Source organism: Symphalangus syndactylus, chromosome 8 (assembly GCF_028878055.3).
Source record: "Symphalangus syndactylus isolate Jambi chromosome 8, NHGRI_mSymSyn1-v2.1_pri, whole genome shotgun sequence".
NCBI lineage: Eukaryota > Metazoa > Chordata > Mammalia > Primates > Hylobatidae > Symphalangus > Symphalangus syndactylus.
This window is the reverse complement of record NC_072430.2, coordinates 52125796-52143827: the sequence shown is the minus strand read 5'-3', so window position 1 is coordinate 52143827 and position 18032 is coordinate 52125796. Positions and strand designations below refer to the sequence as shown.

General features: G+C 44.1%; 2 protein-coding genes across 4 annotated transcripts in view; one reads left to right on the top strand and one right to left on the bottom strand.

Annotated features, from left to right (window-relative positions):
* Positions 1–18032, bottom strand: part of MAX (MYC associated factor X) — a 96481-nt gene that overhangs the window by 33023 nt on the left and 45426 nt on the right. The gene's annotated exons all lie outside the window — the stretch shown is intronic.
* The window catches only part of FNTB (farnesyltransferase, CAAX box, subunit beta), a 74023-nt gene that overhangs the window by 51129 nt on the left and 4862 nt on the right, over positions 1–18032 (top strand). For both annotated transcript variants that reach the window (XM_055289078.2, XM_063644508.1), the window contains exons 8-11: positions 1353–1482; positions 4533–4665; positions 13753–13864; positions 15098–15212. In XM_055289078.2, the coding sequence (XP_055145053.1) occupies positions 1353–1482; positions 4533–4665; positions 13753–13864; positions 15098–15212 (490 nt within the window). The remainder of the gene's footprint in view (positions 1–1352; positions 1483–4532; positions 4666–13752; positions 13865–15097; positions 15213–18032) is intronic.

Here is an 18032-nt window from a genome sequence, read left to right as displayed (position 1 = left end):
TCCATTTTGTGTCACTATAAAGGAATACCTGAGGCTTGGTAACTTAGAAAGAAAAGAGGTTTATTTGGCTCATGGTTCTGCAGGCTGTTTAAGAAGCCATCGCCACCTAGCCTAATTATAATTTTTAAAAATAATGTTTATTTTTGAATAGTATAAAGGTTCATTATAAAAACTTTTCGAACAAAGAGAAAAACAAAAAGGAAAAATATTACCAGTAGACCTGTACTCAAAGATCACCAGAGGCCAAGTGCGGTGGCCCATGCCTGTCATCCCAGCACTTTGGGATGCTGGGGTGAGAGGATTCCTTGAGGCCAGAAATTTAAGACCAGCCTAGGTAACATGGCAAAGCCCCATCTCTACAAAAGATACAAAAAATGGTCCGGGTATGGTGGGGCACGCCCATAGTCCCAGCTACTCAGGGGGCTGAGGTGGGAGGATTGCCTGAGTCCAGGAGGTTGAGGCTGCAGTGAGCCGTGATCTGCAGTCAACCTAGGTAACAGAGTTAAGACCCTGTTTCAAAAATAAAGATCACTAGAATCAACAATCACTTCTCAATTTTAACTTGATGGTTATCACTATATATATGTGTGTGTATATATATATGTGTGTATATGTACATATATGTATATATGTATATATGTGCGTATATGTACATATATGTATATATGTATATATGTGTGTATGTGTACATATATGTATATAGGTATATATGTGTATATATGTACATATATGTATACATGTGTATATATGGACATATATGTATATGTGTGTGCATGTACATATATGTATATGTACATATATGTGTATATGTACACATATGTATATATGTACATATATGTATGTGTGTGTATATATGTACACATATGTATATGTGTGTGTATATATGTACATATATGTGTATATATATGATTTTATAACTTTTTCCCAAAGAGTAATAATTTGAATTACTATGTTTCTTACACAAGTAGGCTGTTTCTAAGTGTCTGGGTTTTTAACATTTTACAGTTTTTATTGTACTTATTTTTTTTGGAGACCTAGTCTCGCTCTTTCACCCGGGCTGGAGCACAATGGTGTGATCATAGCTCACTGCAGCCTTGAACTCCTGGCCTCAAGTGATCTTCTTGCCTTAGTCTCCTGAGCAGCTGGGATTACACATGGACGCCACCAGGCCCAGCTTTTTTTTTTTTGAAAAGACATTTCCAAAAGTTAATTAGTTGGCATCTTTTCATTCATAGTTGTGATGGTTCACACCTTAATCTGAGTGAACTTTTTCTCTGCCACCTAGGATGGTCCTGGTCTTGTGTACGTCCACTCACTGGCCACTCATTCTGCTTTTCTCAATCTCTTCTTAGGTGTCAGAACTGGGAAGGTGGCATTGGCGGGGTACCAGGGATGGAAGCCCATGGTGGCTATACCTTCTGTGGCCTGGCCGCGCTGGTAATCCTCAAGAGGGAACGTTCCTTGAACTTGAAGAGCTTATTAGTAAGTGTCTTTTGAGCCATCCTCCTCTCAGGCCCCAGGTCATGGTGATATGATTGTACTGAGACACGCAGGCTTCGGGAGAGTTTGGCTATGGGAAGGGCTAACAGAGTTAGCTCTGTTCCAACACAGCGGAAGGAGTGAGCAGCTGCTCTGTCTTGGCTCCTCCTTCTGCCTTTCTGTCTTCCTGCTTAGAGCTTTTTACATAGTGTGTAGACTACATAGACTGTGTCCTGCAGACATCTGGTGTGAGCAGAGTACCTTCCTTATACTTCAGTTTCATAGAATTAGAGGTTATTGTGTGTTATAGAAAGAACCTCATAAGAGGAAAAGTTACAAGAAGAGCTTTGCAGCATTTTGAAACCAAACTTTTATTACCTGCTGCACTGTGTAAACAGTTAGTACCTACATTTAAATGAGTTGTTTAGGCAGAGTTGGCTAATTGCATTGAGAAGGCAGCCCAACATTTATGTCTGGACCCCAAGCTCCTGGCCAGTATTCAGAAGACAGTCAGAAAGCAGTCAGCTTCAGGGAGTCACTAGATTGTAGTTAAATGAACAGTGGGTGCACAAACACACACACCTCCATGGCCACCAAGGAGAAGGCATTCCCCGTCATGTCATTTGGGGAGCATGTACCCCCTGACCATGACCTCAAAGCAAACCAGCTGCAACTGACATGCACCTCCTCTCCCTGAGTTCAGATGCCAGCCTCCCGTTATGCGGCCCATCGTTCGCTTCCTGGAGAGTTTCTGTTGTACCCTGTAGAGATGTAACCAGCAGTGTCTTGCCTCCACCTTCAGAAAGCCTCCCCCGGCATAGTCTTTTTAAAGATTCGTGAAGGCTTGAAGGCTCATGCTGAAACAGCCAACTTTGTATGCTGAACTTAAGAGTTTCTCAGATGTTTTAAAATCTGAACACCAATAAGGGATGAAACAAAAAAGTCCCATCTCCCAGGCAGAAATAAGGAATGTGATTAGGGAGTGCCTCAGTTATAATGACAGTGTTCTAGATTTGAACCCTGTCCCTACTACATTTGAGACATGGGTCCTTGGGCAAATTGTCTAATCTCTTTTCGCCTGATATTTTTTTTCTTTTATAAGGTAGGGATAACAATCCTTTTTTTTTTTAAGGTTAAAGGAGAGAACATTTATAAACAGCCTGGCACATAGTAGGTACTTAATAAATGTTAGTGTCCCTGTAACCCAGAGTAATAATCTTTTTGGCACAAGGGACCAGTTTTGTGGGAGATAATTTTTCCATGGACCTGGGGTTGGGGGTGGGATGGGGGGTGATGGTTTCAGGATGATTCAAGTACATTACATTTATTGTGTACTTTATTTATATGATTACATTGTAATATATAATGAAATAGTTATACAACTCACCATAATGTAGAATCAGTGGGAGCCCTGAGCTTGTTTTCCTTCAACTAGACAGTCCCATTTGGGGGTGATGGGAGACAGTGACAGATCATCAGGCATTAGACTCTCATATAGAGCCTGCAACCTAGAAGCCTGGCACACATGGTTCACAGTAGGGTTTGCATTCCTATGAGAATCTAATGCTGCCGCTGATCTGTCAGGAAGTGGAGCTCAGGCAGTAATGGGAGCAGTGAGGAGCAGCTGTAAATACAGATTAAGCTTCACTGGCTCACCCACTACTCATGTCCTGCTGTGCAGCCTGGCGTGACCTGGGGGTTAGGGACCCCTGTTCTAACCCAAACTACTCCCTTCCATTTGCTTTGGGAGAAGTAGGACCCATATCTGAAGTATGAATTCCTATAGCCCAAGGAAACAGAACAAATCCATGGGCTTAGGCACTGGAAAAAGTAAATTAGTCTGCTTAACAACACTTCAGCCCTGCGGTCAGTAGAAATGAGGAACCCACTCCCAGTGCAGCGCCTGCTTTCTCTCTGCCTGAGTAATGCTTAGCCCACTTCCATTACATGCTGGAAGCCCTGGTTCATTCAAGACCAACCGAGGATATATTAGTACCTGAACCTGCAGTGCAGTGTTTTCTGTCTCTTTTAAGAATTTGTGACTGTGACTCTGTATGGGCAGGTGTTGCCTTGAAGAGGGATATAATCTAAACAACAGCTTTTAGGGGAGGGCTGGCCCCCACTTCCATCAAGGGTCCCAGTGGCTCCTTTCAGGACCTTTACCTAGTAAGACTCTAGAAACAGGAACTACCCTCCCCTGTACCCTTTCAGTTGAGTGAGGCAGCTCTGTAAGTCCATGGCTGGAATGGCCTAGGCGGTCTAGGGAAGGAAAGGGAAATGTCATATCTGCTCAGCCAGTTGGTTCTGCTCATTCCGAGGGACCAAACGCATGACTATCTTGATCTTTGTAGTAGAGTGTGTTTAGAAAACTTGTAGATAAGCAAGGAATGGTGGTATCGTGTGTGACCACTGAGTGACATCAAGACCTATTTTATAGCTTCAAAGTAAAAGATTTTCTTATATCAGCCACAGACTGGGCAGAGTTGTCATTTGGTAATTGAATGGCTTCTGCTTTCAGGCCTGCTAGTGACTTGCTAAAGAGACCTTGGGTAAATTTCCCCAGGTGCCAAGTAAAAGTCAGGAGCAGTTTGAAATCATCTGATGAAATATAGTACCAAATTCCATTTATCTGCTTTTAATAAACTCCCCGGAGCAGGGAAGTAATGAGAAATGAGCTACTGGTAGTCTTGCCTTCAATTTCCAACTTAAGCCATGTTTATTAAGAGACTTTGAAGGTCTCCTTACAAACCAGTTTGGCCTCTTTATCCTCTCAGCACTGGCACAGCTTTGAAACCCAGGAAAAGGTAGTTGTTTGCTAGGCATTGAGCAGAGATCAGTGCTGGATGCCTCCACAGCATTGGCTTAAAGGCTTCACTCTGTGTCTATGGCAGTGTGGGGAGGGAAGGAAAGAAAACCAGAGCACCAAAACTAGAGTGCCGAGAAGCCACGAGATGGGAAACCCTCCATCCCACAGATTGACTCCTGGAGATCCTGTCGGGCTAGATTTTGTCTCTTTTAGCCTACAACTGCCTTTCCCATCTGTGTCTCCTCAGCAATGGGTGACAAGCCGGCAGATGCGATTTGAAGGAGGATTTCAGGGCCGCTGCAACAAGCTGGTGGATGGCTGCTATTCCTTCTGGCAGGCAGGGCTCCTGCCCCTGCTCCACCGCGCACTGCACGCCCAAGGTGAGCCTGGGGAGCTGTTCGCTGGGGCTGGATGATTTCCCTCCACTACTCACAAAGTCTGGAAGCCCAGCATGCTTTTTTAGAGGGGTTGAAATGAGCTCTGTCTATCCTGGATTTTGAGTGCCCAGTGTGGAACCTCATGCTGTGGGGCATGCGTATGCAGAGCAAGATTTAGTTTCATTGGTTTAGTGTCATTCTTTGCTTCTTCAAATTGGCTGCGACAGAATGAGCTTCCTTGAAATTGCTACGGGGAGCGGGGAGGAAGTGGGTGCTGCTTCTGCGTTATCTGGAAGGAGCAGCCCACTCCTGTGCTGGGCTCTGTGGTGATTGTCACCACCTCTGGGTGCAGGGCAGAGCTGAAAACCCTCAGTGTTGCAACAGTCACTGTTGCAACAGCAACAGGAAAGGCAACTGTGTAAAGGGGTAGAGAACCAGAACCCATGGAGAAGAGACTCACCGTGTCTGACTGGCTGCAGAGTTGTCACCATTAGAAATGTTTTATTTTACATTCATTGAACAAGCCTAAATGGGAGTTTGTTCCACCTGCATCATTGGAGTTCATTTCTGTGGGGTCTCAAACGGGAATGCAAAACCGAAGCAGTTAGCGAGCAAAAACTCTGGGAACATTCTCTCTTTATCTCTTTTTTTTTTTTTTTTTTTTTTTTTTTTTCTTTTTTTGAGACGGAGTCTTGCTCTGTCGCCCAGGCTGGAGTGCAGTGGCGCAATCTCGGCTCACTGCAAGCTCCGCCTCCCGGGTTCACGCCATTCTCCTGCCTCAGCCTCTCCGAGTAGCTGGGACTACAGGCGCCCGCCACCACGCCTGGCTAATTTTTTGTATTTTTAGTAGAGACGGGGTTTCACCGTGGTCTCGATCTCCTGACCTCGTGATCCGCCCGCCTCGGCCTCCCAAAGTGCTGGGATTACAAGCGTGAGCCACCGCGCCCGGCCTTATTCTCTCTTTATCTCTTGAAACCTCAGTCTGCCTGCTAACTCCTGCACCATCTTTCTGGTGTACTTGATGTGAGAGCAGGTGTCTCTGAGTAGACCTGTGGGAGAGAGGAAGTTATGGGGCCCTGCTGGTTGCTGATCTGTTTTTGGAATGAGATCCCTGGGTCCAGAGAGAAGCTGTTCTTTGGACTTAGTTGGATAATGTAACTGCTCAAATGTAAAAGATCAGATTCTTTTCTTCCCCTCCCCATAATTTTTTCTCCTGTTTCTGAGCCCCCCACTCCCCGTCTTCCCCCCTCCCTGCCGCCCCTGAGGTGGAGTCTTGCTCTGTCTCTCAGGCTAGAGTGCAGTGGCACCATCTCGGCTCACTGCAACCTCCACCTCCCAAGTTCAAGCAATTCTCCTGCCTCAGCCTCCTGAGTAGCTGAGACTACAGGTGCGTGCCACCACACCTGGCTAATTTTTGTATTTTTAGTAGAGACAGGGTTTCACCATGTTGGCCAGGCTGGTCTTGAACTCCTGACCTCAGGTGATCCGCCCACTTCGGCCTCCCAAAGTGCTGGGATTACAGGCGTGAGCCACCGAGCCCGGCCCTGAGCCTCATTATTTAGTTCCTTAATTTCCTTTGAGTTGTTGAGTTGTGACCATTTCTGACACTGAATTAAAGTAAGCAGAGCCTCTGTCCCATTTTCCCGGCCTGGGCCCACTGGACTTCAGGTGTCAGTATTAAGGCATATAAGGCATTTATGCTTTGAACACGGCAAGTGCGCTGTCAGCAAATGCACTGACTCTGGAGCCTGCACAGTCTCTGCCTTGACCACCAGTAGGGAAGTCAGGAATTCCCCAAGTCAAACATTTTTTATTTTATTATTATTATTTTTTGAGATGGAGTTTCACTCTTGTTGCCCAGGCTGGAGTGCAATGGATCACCGCAACCTCTGCCCCCTGGGTTCAAGTGATTCTCCTGCCTCAGCCTCCCAAATAGCTGGGATTATAGGCATGCACCACCACGCCCAGCTAATTTTGTATTTTTAGTAGAGACAGGGTTTCTCCATGTTGGTCAGGCTGGTCTTGAACTCCTAACCTCAGGTGATCTGCCCGCCTCGGCCTTCCAAAGTGCTGAGATTACAGGCGTGAGCCACTGTGCCCGGCCCAACATTTCTAAGATAGAAAAAAACTTGGGATCATGGTGATCTCTTTATTTGGAACTGGTGAGGTCACGCCCCTGGTAAAACCGTCAGTCTTTTACAAACCTGTCCCTGGCATGGATAAGACGCAGTAATTCTGCAATCCCAGGGAAATGTGGAATGAGCTATAACAGGAGCACCACCTGTCAAAGTCTTCCAGGGGGGCTGCTGGTTAATTGTTTCGTGTAGCACATGTTCTAGAGGGCTTGGTAGCATTCAAAGCTTTGTCTGTGGAAAAGGGTGCCTATGAATCTTGGTGCTTCCAGCTTTTTTCATGGGCTGGGAGAAGGCCTGTGTTGTCTTCTCAGACACAGGGCATCTCTTGAACTTAGAACAGACAAGAGTCTGTAAAGAAGGGAAGTGTGTTGAAAGGAAGGCAAAATACTGACTTTGGGAGTCAAAAGGGGATGCAGTGTAGAAAGATAGTCACAATATATTGTGATCATATCAAAGCAATATGTGTGGAATCCCATTTTTAGTGAAGAGTTGACTACAAAAAATTCATAGAAAGTATCTAGGATGTGAAATTACAGGTGATGTTTGTTTCCTCTGTTTGTATTTTCTAATCCTTCTATAGTTAATAGGTATTTCTTGCATAAAAAAAGACAACAAAAGTTATTTTACAGAAACAGGGAAATTCTACAAACAAAACAAGCAGCAAGGTGGGACAAATATTTATAACAAGTGATGAATGGCTAATTTCTTTAATTTGAAAAAAAAAAAAATCATACAAACCAGTAAGAAATGGATGGACCACCCAACTGAAAAACAGCCAAAGGATCTGAAGAAAGAGGTCCCAGAGAAAGAACTGTCCTTCTTACTTTTTCTACTACAACTGCCACTACTACTGGTAGCGGAGTCTTCCCAAGCCCTCACTGTATGCCAGGGGCTGTACTGAGCATTTCACATATATTTTCTCATTTAATTCTCAAAACAGCCCTATGAAATAGGTACCATTGTTTACAGATGAGGAAGCAAAGTACAGTGAGGCTAAGTGACTGCTTTATACCTGACTGGCACTCACAAGGGTCAGTATGTGGTTGTGTGAATCCAGACTAGCTGGCATCTGAACCCTGCCCTGCTCATACCCACAGTAGGTGGCCATTAATCCAACGAAAAATTGTTTAGCTCACTTGTAGTTAAACAAAAGAGTGGCACTATTTGTTTTTATTATTGGATTGGCAGAGATTAAAAAACTTGATACCCTATGTTGGGGAGAGTGTGAGAAAACAGGTAATTTGATACTGTTAGTGGGGATGTAAATAGGTAAGTCATTTTTTGGAGGGCAGTTTGGAGACATCCATTTAAATTATAAGGGCACTTAGCCTTTGAACACAGCAAGTGCACTGTCAGGAATTTACCTGCAGGGATATTAGCAAAGGATGTATATTGAAGTGGAGTTTTAATAGCAGCCTAAGTGCCTATCAAAAGGTTAAGGGTTAAATAATAAAAATCTCTCCAAACAGTAGCTGCATACCATGGGCTGATATAGAAAGCTCTCCAAGATACAACACGAAGTGTAAGGGGGCGGGGCCTGGAGCTTTCCCTAGGCACACAGCCTGAGATGTACACAGCTTTTCCTGGAACCCTACACTAAACCCGTTTAACAGTGGGTACCTTTGGGAAAAGAGAAGCAGACAGAAGACAGAAGGAGGGAGACTTTTCAGCGTTTTTTTTTTTGTTTTTTTTTTTTTTTTGAGACAGAGTCTCACTCTGTTGCTGAGGCTGGAGTGCAGTGGTGCAATCTCGGCTCACTGCAACCTCTGCCTCCTTGGTTCAATCGATTTTCCTGCCTCAGCCTCCTGTGTAGCTGGGATTACAGGCGTACACCACCACACCCAGCCAATGTTTTCTATTTTTAGTAGAGACAGGGTATGACTGTGTTGGCCTGGCTGGTCTCAAACTCCTGGCCTCAAGTGATCCACCTTCCTTGGCCACACAAAGTGCTGAGATTATAGGCGTGAGCCACCATACCTGGCCAACTTTTTAGATTTTATATTCTTCTGTATTATACTGTGATCTTTTTTTAAAAAAAAAAAAACATGTGCATTACTAATTTTATTTTGGTAAATGTACAAATACATTTTTTAAAAGGCATTGATCATATTGCTAACTAAAAAGCAAAAAGAATGGTCTACATAGTGCAGCACGTGGGTCTAGGCCATGCCCTGACCCAGTAAGTGACCATCAGTGGCTCCATGCCAATGACTACCTTCTATGTGTAAATGACAGTATTTGAGTAGAAGAAGGAATTACTGTTAATAGCTTAAAATGCTGGGCATGGTGGTTCATGACTATAATCCCAGCACTTTGGGAGGCCAAAGCAGGAGGACCTCTTGAGCTCAGGAGTTCAAGTCCAGCCTGGGCAATATAGTGAGAGCTTGTCTCTACAAAAAATTAAAAACAGTTAACCAGACATGGTGGCACGTGCCTGTAGTCCTAGCTACTCAGGAGGCTGAGGTAGAAGGATCACTTGAATCTGGGAGGCAGAGGTTGCAGGCAGAGAGGGCCACTGCAACCCCAGCCTGGGCGACAGAGCAAGACTTTGTCTCAAAAAAAAAAAAAAAAAAGCCTGTAATCCCAGCATTTTGGGAGGCCGAGGCGGGTGGATCATGAGGTCAGGAGTTCAAGACCAGCCTGGCCAACATGGTGAAACCCCATCTCTACTAAAGATACAAAAAATTAGCCAGGCGTGGTGGCATGTGCCTGTAATCCCAGCTACTCAGGAGGCTGAGGCAGGAGAATAATCCCTTGGACCCCGGAAGTGGAGGTTGCAGTGAGCTGAGATCCCGCCATTGCACTCCAGCCTGGGTGACAGGGCGGGACTCTGTCTCAAAAAAAAAAAAGGCTTAAGAAATCTCAAGTGCTGACTAAATCAGTGAGTCATTTTGTTTTGTGGAGTAATAAGAAAGCAGCAGGCCTGTGAGTTTCCACTTGGCTTGGTAGTTACTGGTTTCTTGTATGTTCTTTGGGACATACCCTGGAATTTTCTTGCCTACCTGTGAAATTGAGCTACAGATGGCTGCACCTATCAGTTATGGTGTGGAAAGACTTTTGATTTTTTTTAGATAAAAGGAACCTTTGAAATGCAAAATGAGATTAGAATGGAGACCTATAATTTCAGGAAGAGGTAGAAAGGATTTAAAAGGCCGATTCCAGTGTGCAGTTATCACCCTATAATCATATCTGCTTTAATCTTGTTGTGATTATGTGTGCTGGTGTCCAAATTCAGGATTTCTGGAAGCTCCTTGTAGAGTTTTTGAACTTTGAGCTTCTAAGCTTCAATAATATAGGAAGTCACTGAAACAGTCTATAGTTTTTTATATAATAAACATAGCGTTTTCTTTTCAGATTCTAATTTTACCCACAGGTTATCATTTACCTTATAATAATAGTCTTTTATTTGTTATAGGATATGAAATATGTGTACATTTTGTACAGATGTGTAATGCAGTTTCCTAAAGTTTAATAAATATGCTTTTTAAAATAATAGCTTTGTTGAGATACAATTCCCATACCATACAACTTACCTATTCAGTTGCGAACCATCATGACAATTTTAGGACATTTTCACCACTCTTCCCCCCAAAAATCCCCATACACATTAAATATTTTCTTAAAAAGGAAATTGCAAAGGAAAAATCAATATTATGATTACAATATTATGTATAAAACATATATGTTTTACATTAATTAAATTTTAAAATTAATTTTAAAAAAGTTTTAAACTCACATAACCAAAACAGAGGAGCAAAAAGGAGAAAATAGATGCAGCATATGATGTAGACAAGGGGCAAATATAAGAAAAAGCTAGATTAATAAAATTGGCTATTGGATCTCAGAAGATACAGGCCAAACAGACACCATCATAAGGAAATGCAAATATTATACACAAATTATGGAAAAATTTCACCCTAATTAGTAATCAGAGGCATGCAAATCAAAATAAACTATCAGGTGCTATTTCTTTTTACCATTTTAATTGCTGATAACTTTTAAAAAGTAACTAAAGCTGGCCGGGCATGGTGGCTCACGCCTGTAATCCTAGCACTTTGGGAGGCCGAGTTGGGCAGATCACTTTAGGAGTTTGAGACCAGCTTGACCAACATGGTGAAACCCCATCTCTACTAAAAATGCAAAAATTAGCCAGGCGTGGTAGCTTGTACCTGTAATCTCAGGTACTCAGGAGGCTGAGACAGGGGAATGACTTGAACCTGGGAGACGGAGGTTGCAGTGAGCCGAGATCGCACCACTGCACTCCAGCCTGGACGACAGAGCAAGATGGCATCTCAACAACAACAACAAAAAGGTGCTAATGCTGGAGGTGGTATAGCAAAATTTTAAATTTTGCTGGTAGCTATATAAAGTCTTTGTTTTTATTTTTAGTTTATTTATATATTTATTTTTGACAGCTCCTGCAGAGCAGGGCTACTCCACAGGGATTGTGCTGAGAGTAGTCTATAAATTCTTAAAGCAATTTATCAGTATCTATTAAAAGCCTTAACAATGTTTATTCCCTTTAACCGAATAATTCCACTGTGGTCAGTCTATTTGAAGAAAATAATCCTAAGCATACATAATATTGACAAAGATTTAGTGCAGCATTCCTCATAATGGCAAGGAACTGGAGACAACCTTGCAAATAAGTAAAAGAAGATAGAGTGAACTCCCATCAGGTATGTGTGTATCTTCTACAACAAAGCCCACTGTGCTTACAGGTGAGGAAAAGAAAGGAAGGGAATTAAAACAGTGCAAGTGTATCAAAGCATGTGGCCTGCAGCCAGCCTGAGATGGCAGACTGGATGCTTCTCCTTAGGTCAGACTCAGTTTCCTGTGTCTCTTAATGGGTGTTTCAGGGCTGGGTGCGACTCAGGGTTGAAGATGAGAAGCTTTTGTCCCTGGCCTCTAAATGTCAGCTGGCCACTGTCCCTCACCTAGTGCTCAACCTTGGAAACCCTTTTCCTCTGTCTCTTTTTAAAGAAATTTAATAAATTATTATTGTCTGTTTGAAATATTCAACAATTTAGGCTGGGTGTGGTGGCTCACGCCTGTAATCCCAGCACTTTGGGAGGCCAAAAGAGGGTGGGTCACCTGAGGTCAGGAATTTGAGACCAGCCTGACCAAGATAGTGAAACCACGTCTCTACTAAAAATACAAAAACTAGCCAGGCATGGTGGTGCATGCCTGTAATCCCAGCTACTCGGGAGGCTGAGGCAGGAGAATCGCTTGAACCCGGGAGGCGGAGGTTGCAGTGAGCCGAGATTGCGCCACTGCCCTCCAGCCTGGGCAACAGAGCGAGACTCCGTCTCAAAAAAAAAAAAAAAAAAAAAAAAGGAAATATTCAACAGTTTAATATTTTGCTTCAATCTCTTTATAGACTGTATCATAAACTTTTCATTTTTATTTTTAGAAATCTCTTTTCCCCTTTTTTTCTTTTTTGCTATTTTCTCCAAAATGTGAAAGGTTATTGATACCATAAACTTTTATAATTTTCACCATAGACATTTTTTGTTGTTGTTGTTGTTGAGACGGAGCCTCGCTCTGTTGCCCAGGCTGGAGTGCAGTGGCACGATCTCGGCTCACTGCAAGCTCCGCCTCCTGGGTTCACACCATTCTCCTGCCTCAGCCTCCTGAGTAGCTGGGACTACAGGCGCCTGCCACCACGCCCGGCCAATTTTTTTGTATTTTTAGTAGAGATGGGGTTTCACCATGTTAGCCAGGATGGTCTTGATCTCCTGACCTCGTGATCAACCTGCCTCGGCCTCCCAAAGTGCTGGGATTACAGGCGTGAGCCATTGCGCCCGGCCCACCATAGACATGTATATACTCACATATATATAAGATTTTTAGCTCAGTTCTTTTTATGATACAGTTACCTTGTATGTCCACTTAATGAAATACTATATGGCTATTCACAGTGATGGCTATGCAGATTATGTAGTAGAATAGAAAAGTTTATGCCTATAGTGCTAAGTGAAAAACATAAGCTACACAGTTATAAATAACTAGGTAGAAAAATGCATAGAACCAAAAAGATTGGGAGAAAGAAAAATTAGCTTTCAGGTGCTATTTACCAATTGTTGGGCATCTTTTTTTTTTTTTAATGATTTACTGTCGGGCATCTTTTAGCCCAGGTATCAAAGTATAAAACTGACCAAGGACTTAATGTACATCCTATATGTATATGTATTTTTAATCGATTTCTACACAGATGTTTCTGCACACCTGTCCGTGATTTGTCCCTCCTTCCCATTTGATAACTGTGTGGCCCACAGAATTCTTTGACTATAGTGATTGAACTTCAGAGTGAAGAAGTCCAGTTGCTTGTCAGTACCTTAGTAGTATTACCAGAATACCCAGTTTTTGCTAGGGTATCATATGATGCAGGAGGGCAGTTACTGGTAATGTTTCTTAGGTAAATTCTTTGAGCTGAGAGACAAGTTAGAGAATTCCCTTTGGAGATCAATTAAATTTAGGCTTAGAAAAGTAGAAGAAACAGACTTTATCACCCATTAAGAATTCTCTGAGCTAATCAGTCTGGTTAAGAAGTTATAGAGATATGCTAGAGGGAATGTCTCTTGAAGTCCAGGGTAGAGTTATGGACCAAGTTGGGAGCAGCTACTGAGGTCAGTCTGGGAAGGTAAGCTAAACAGCTAGGCTGGTTCACTGCGTGCCAGAGATGTGGTTGAGGATCACCATCCATGTTAACAGGGTGCATTTCAAGAAAGTGAAAGTGCCACTTTGTACTGCTGCTCTTTGACACATGTCAAAGTTCAGGAGAAGGGACATGCTGTGCGTGGGACATGGGGAAGATAGCAGTTGTAGCAAGAATGAATGGAAGAGGAAGGGGAGTGGGAAACCTTGACTATTCCCCCAGGTGAGAAAGCAGAATTAGGTCATTGATACTTGGCTGGATCTGCCGGGCCCTTACTGACCCTTTGCCCTTCAACAGGTGACCCTGCCCTTAGCATGAGCCACTGGATGTTCCATCAGCAGGCCCTGCAGGAGTACATCCTGATGTGCTGCCAGTGCCCTGCGGGGGGGCTTCTGGATAAACCTGGCAAGTGAGTGTGTTCTCTCTGGGGAGGGAAGGGAGAGGGGAGGAGAGAGCAGAGGGGCATGCACCTCAGGCCTACTCAGAGCCAGACCTCAAGAGCAGAGGTGTCAACTTTAGCACCTGCATAGCACTAGGTTGTATGGGAAAAAGCACCCAGTTGGGAGCACCCCTTGAGGCCATTGACTGGCACCTCCAGCTGCCTGTCTTGTCCCCCAGCTTGCATGCAGCCCCCTCCCCCAGACAGGGAAACAGATTGCTGGGTAGATAACTCTTCTTTTTTTAAAAAACAAAACAAAACCAAAAAACTGATCTAAATAGAATAGGATACAGGATTTTAAAACCCCTGAGTGTTGTAAACAGAGACTGTAATCATGACAGCTATTATAGAGTGGATTAAATGATTAAGCTCAAATCTGAGATGGCTTATGTGTTATAAAAGAAAAAGGGAAATAAAATAAGTCCTCTAATCTTTGTTACCCACCCTCTGTCTCCCCCGACCCCAGCACACGTCCTGCTGCTCTTGGCGTCCAGGGGAAGGCCTGGTCCCGCAATTTATCAGGAAGAATGTGGCCCATTTCTAGATATTTAGGTATTTTTCTAGAGAAGTGTATCAATTTATCACTAGTACTGCCCCTGGAGAGCCCTTTCCAGAAGACAGCTGGAGAGACTGACTGTAAAATTACAGTTTCCTTTAATAGTTTAAGGTAAAAAAGAAAGAAAAGAAAAAAAAATACAGTTCCCACTGCTGGGCAGGGCTGGAGGATGGGGCTTTTATTTTATTGTATCTTACTTTTTTGAGACAGGGTCTCACTCTGTCACCCAGGCTGGAGTGCAGTGTCACAATCATGGCTCACTGCAGCCTTCACCTCTTGGGCTCAAGTGATCCTCCTGCTTCAGCCTCCCAAGTAACTGGAATTACAGGCATCGGCCACCACACCTAGCTAATTTTTAATTTTTTGTAGAGACGGGGTCTCCTATGTTGCCCAAGTTGGTTTTGAACTCCTGGCCTCAAACTGTTCTCTTGCCTCAGCCTCCTACATGCTGGGATTATGGGTGTGAGCCACTGTGCTCAGCCAGTGGGGCTTTAAATAACACTACTGGGAAAACCATGCCTCCTCTAGCCACATGGAGGATGGCGGGGGATGTGTGATTGCACCAGTGGTCTCTGAATTGGTGTGGCTGCATTCGTAGATGTGTGTGGAGCAGAGGAGCGCCTGCTCAGAGCTGCCTGTCCTTACAGGTCGCGTGATTTCTACCACACCTGCTACTGCCTGAGCGGCCTGTCCATAGCCCAGCACTTCGGCAGCGGAGCCATGTTGCATGATGTGGTCCTGGGTGTGCCCGAAAACGCTCTGGTAAGGCGGGTGCAGGGCTTCACACCCCTTCTCCACAGGGACCTCGCGGACAGAAGGCTTTCCAAGCAAGCAGAACTGGCTCTGCGTTTCCTGTGTGGACAGGCGGAAGCTTGTGGTCCCTCTGCCCTTGGAGCTGTGTAGCCATTAGTGAGGATGTGACCGCAGAGGAGACGCACCTCTGGGCAAGCTCAGGGTTCCAGATGGGTGGTCTGATCTGTCACAGAGCTGTTGTGCCTTTATCCCAGGGCTGAGGACCTAGCCCACTGCCGGTATTAGCTTCCCCTCGAGGAGGCCACAGTTACGTGTCAGTCTGAGGCTGTGAGTCCCAGCAGGCTCATGAGAGCACTGCAGCCGCGCGGCACTGGCTGTACAGCCTGCCGCATCTCCCCCAGAGGCTCAGCTTAGATGCCATCTCTTCAGAGAACGAGATCCCCAGAACTCTCTGCCTCAGCGCCTTGTTCATGTTCTTTGTAGTACTTTACTCAGTTGGTGGTGTGTTGTTTAATGTGTGTTTGTCTGCTTTCCTCAAAAAACAATAGCCTGGTGAGAGCAGGATGCTCACCAATAGCCCTGTGAGGGCAGGATGCTCACCGCTGCAGCCAGCTGAGGACAACCTGGAGGTGCTCTGAGCCTAGATGTGATTCTGGACATGAATCCAATGGAGACTGTCCCCAGTGATCAAATCACAGGGCCCATGCAGACTGTCATGAATTTGTGTGTGCAGTTCCCTACTCTTACTAAGCCCTACTTCCACCAGTGTAAACACGGCCTGCTGCTACCACCTAGGTCACTGCCTTATTTTCTCAACTGTGTCGTTTTAACCTTCCTTTTTTGTTTAAAATTTTTTTTTTAATTTTTAATTTGTTTTTGTGAGACAAAGTCTCACTCTGTCACCCATGCTGGAGTGCAGTGGCATGATCTTGGCTCACTGCAACCTCCGCCTCCCAGGTCCAAGCAATTCTCGTGCCTCAGCCTCCTGAGTAGCTGGGATTACAGGCATGCGCCACCACACCCAGCTAGTTTTTGTATTTTTAGTAGAGATGGAGTTTCACCATGTTGGCCAGGCTGGTCTCAAACTCCTGGCCTCAAGTGATCTGCCTGCCTCGGCCTCCCAAGGTGCCAGGATTACATGTGTGAGCCACCACGCCTGGCCTCATCTTTGTTTCTTTTAAATTGGGAAACATTTCAAATGGAAGAAACACAAATGGCCAATAGATAGTTGAAAAGACGCTCAACCTCATTCTTAATCAGAAAAACAACCACCCAGCTTTTCCAGGCCCTAATTATTTCCCCCTATTTGCCTCTTATGTAGCCCTCTTCCAGTTTTTTTTCCTCCCTCCTTCTCCAGAGGTAACCCTTTCCCAAGTTTGACATGTATCATGCCTATGGATGTTTTTGTGCTATTGCTACATACATACGTATCTATAAGCAATATATAGTCGTTTATAAGCAATATAACAGTTGTTTGCATGTTTTCAAACTTTTTGTATGTTACCTACTGTACCAGTTATTCCACATTGCTTTTTGCACTCACCATTGTATTTTTGAGGTTTATCTGTGTTCACATGTGTTGCTCCAGTTTATTCATTTTAACTATTACATGATACTGCCTTGTATAAATGTACCCCAGTGTATTTCTCTGTTCTCCTGCTAGTTATCAATTTTTTGCTATTACAATGTTGCAGTGAACGTTCTGGTATCTGTCTCATTGGGTTCACATGTTAGAATGTCTCCAAGAGGGGACCTGCTGGGTTGAAGGGGACACGTATTGTCATCTTTGATAGATAGCTCTCTAACTCCTCCCCAGCGTGGTTGTGTAAGATGAATCGATCCATAGTCAGACCTTTTCCTTTTTGCCAATTTGATGGGTGTGAAATAGTATTTGTTTGATTTTGTGTTTTCCTGATTAGTAGTGAGGTTGAGAATATTTTCAAGTGTTTGTTGGCCATTTGTGTTGTCTTCTGCAAATTGTCTGCCAGTTCATATTCTGTGCTCATTTTCTTACTGATGGGTAACTTCAGTTGTTTTCCCTTAAGTATTTGTAGTTCTCTGTATATTTTTGATACTAATCTTTTGTCAATTACATGTGTGTAGTGAATATCTTCCAGCTTGTGACTTGTCTTTTCATTTTGTGACTCTGATTTGTGTTGCTATAAGAGAATACCTGAGACTAGGTAATGTCTAAATAAAAGAGATTTATTTAGCTCATGGTTCTATAGACTGAGAAATTCAAGGGCATGGCTCTGGCTTCTGGCAAGGGTTGTGCTGCATTATAACATGTGGAAGTCAAAGGGGAAGCCAACCCATGCAAAGAGAGGAGAGCCTGAGGGCATCCTGGCTTTATAACAGCCTCCCCCTGCAGGAGCTAATCCATTCCCTCAAGGACTAATCCAGAGTCCCCAGAGCAAGAGTGAGAGCTCACTCACTACTGCAAGAACAGCACCAAGGCACTCCTGAGGGATCCACCCCTCAAACCCAAACACATTCCATAGACCCCACCTTTCAACATCGCCACCTTGGGGATCAGATTTCAACATTAATTTTTGTGGGGACAAATAAACCACATCCAAACCATAGCATTTTGTTTTTAGTGTTTGTTTTTTTGTTAAATAGAAGATCTTAGGCCAGATATGGTGGTTCGCACCTGTAAACCTAGCACTTTGGGAGGCTGAGGTGGGAGAATCGCTTGAGCCCAGGTAGTCAAGGCTGCAGTGAGCTCTGTTTGCTCCAGTCTGGGAGATGGAGTGAGACCCTGCCCCCAGCACCCCTTCCCCACAAAAATATTTTAATATTTTAATTTTGAAGTGGTCAAATCTGTTT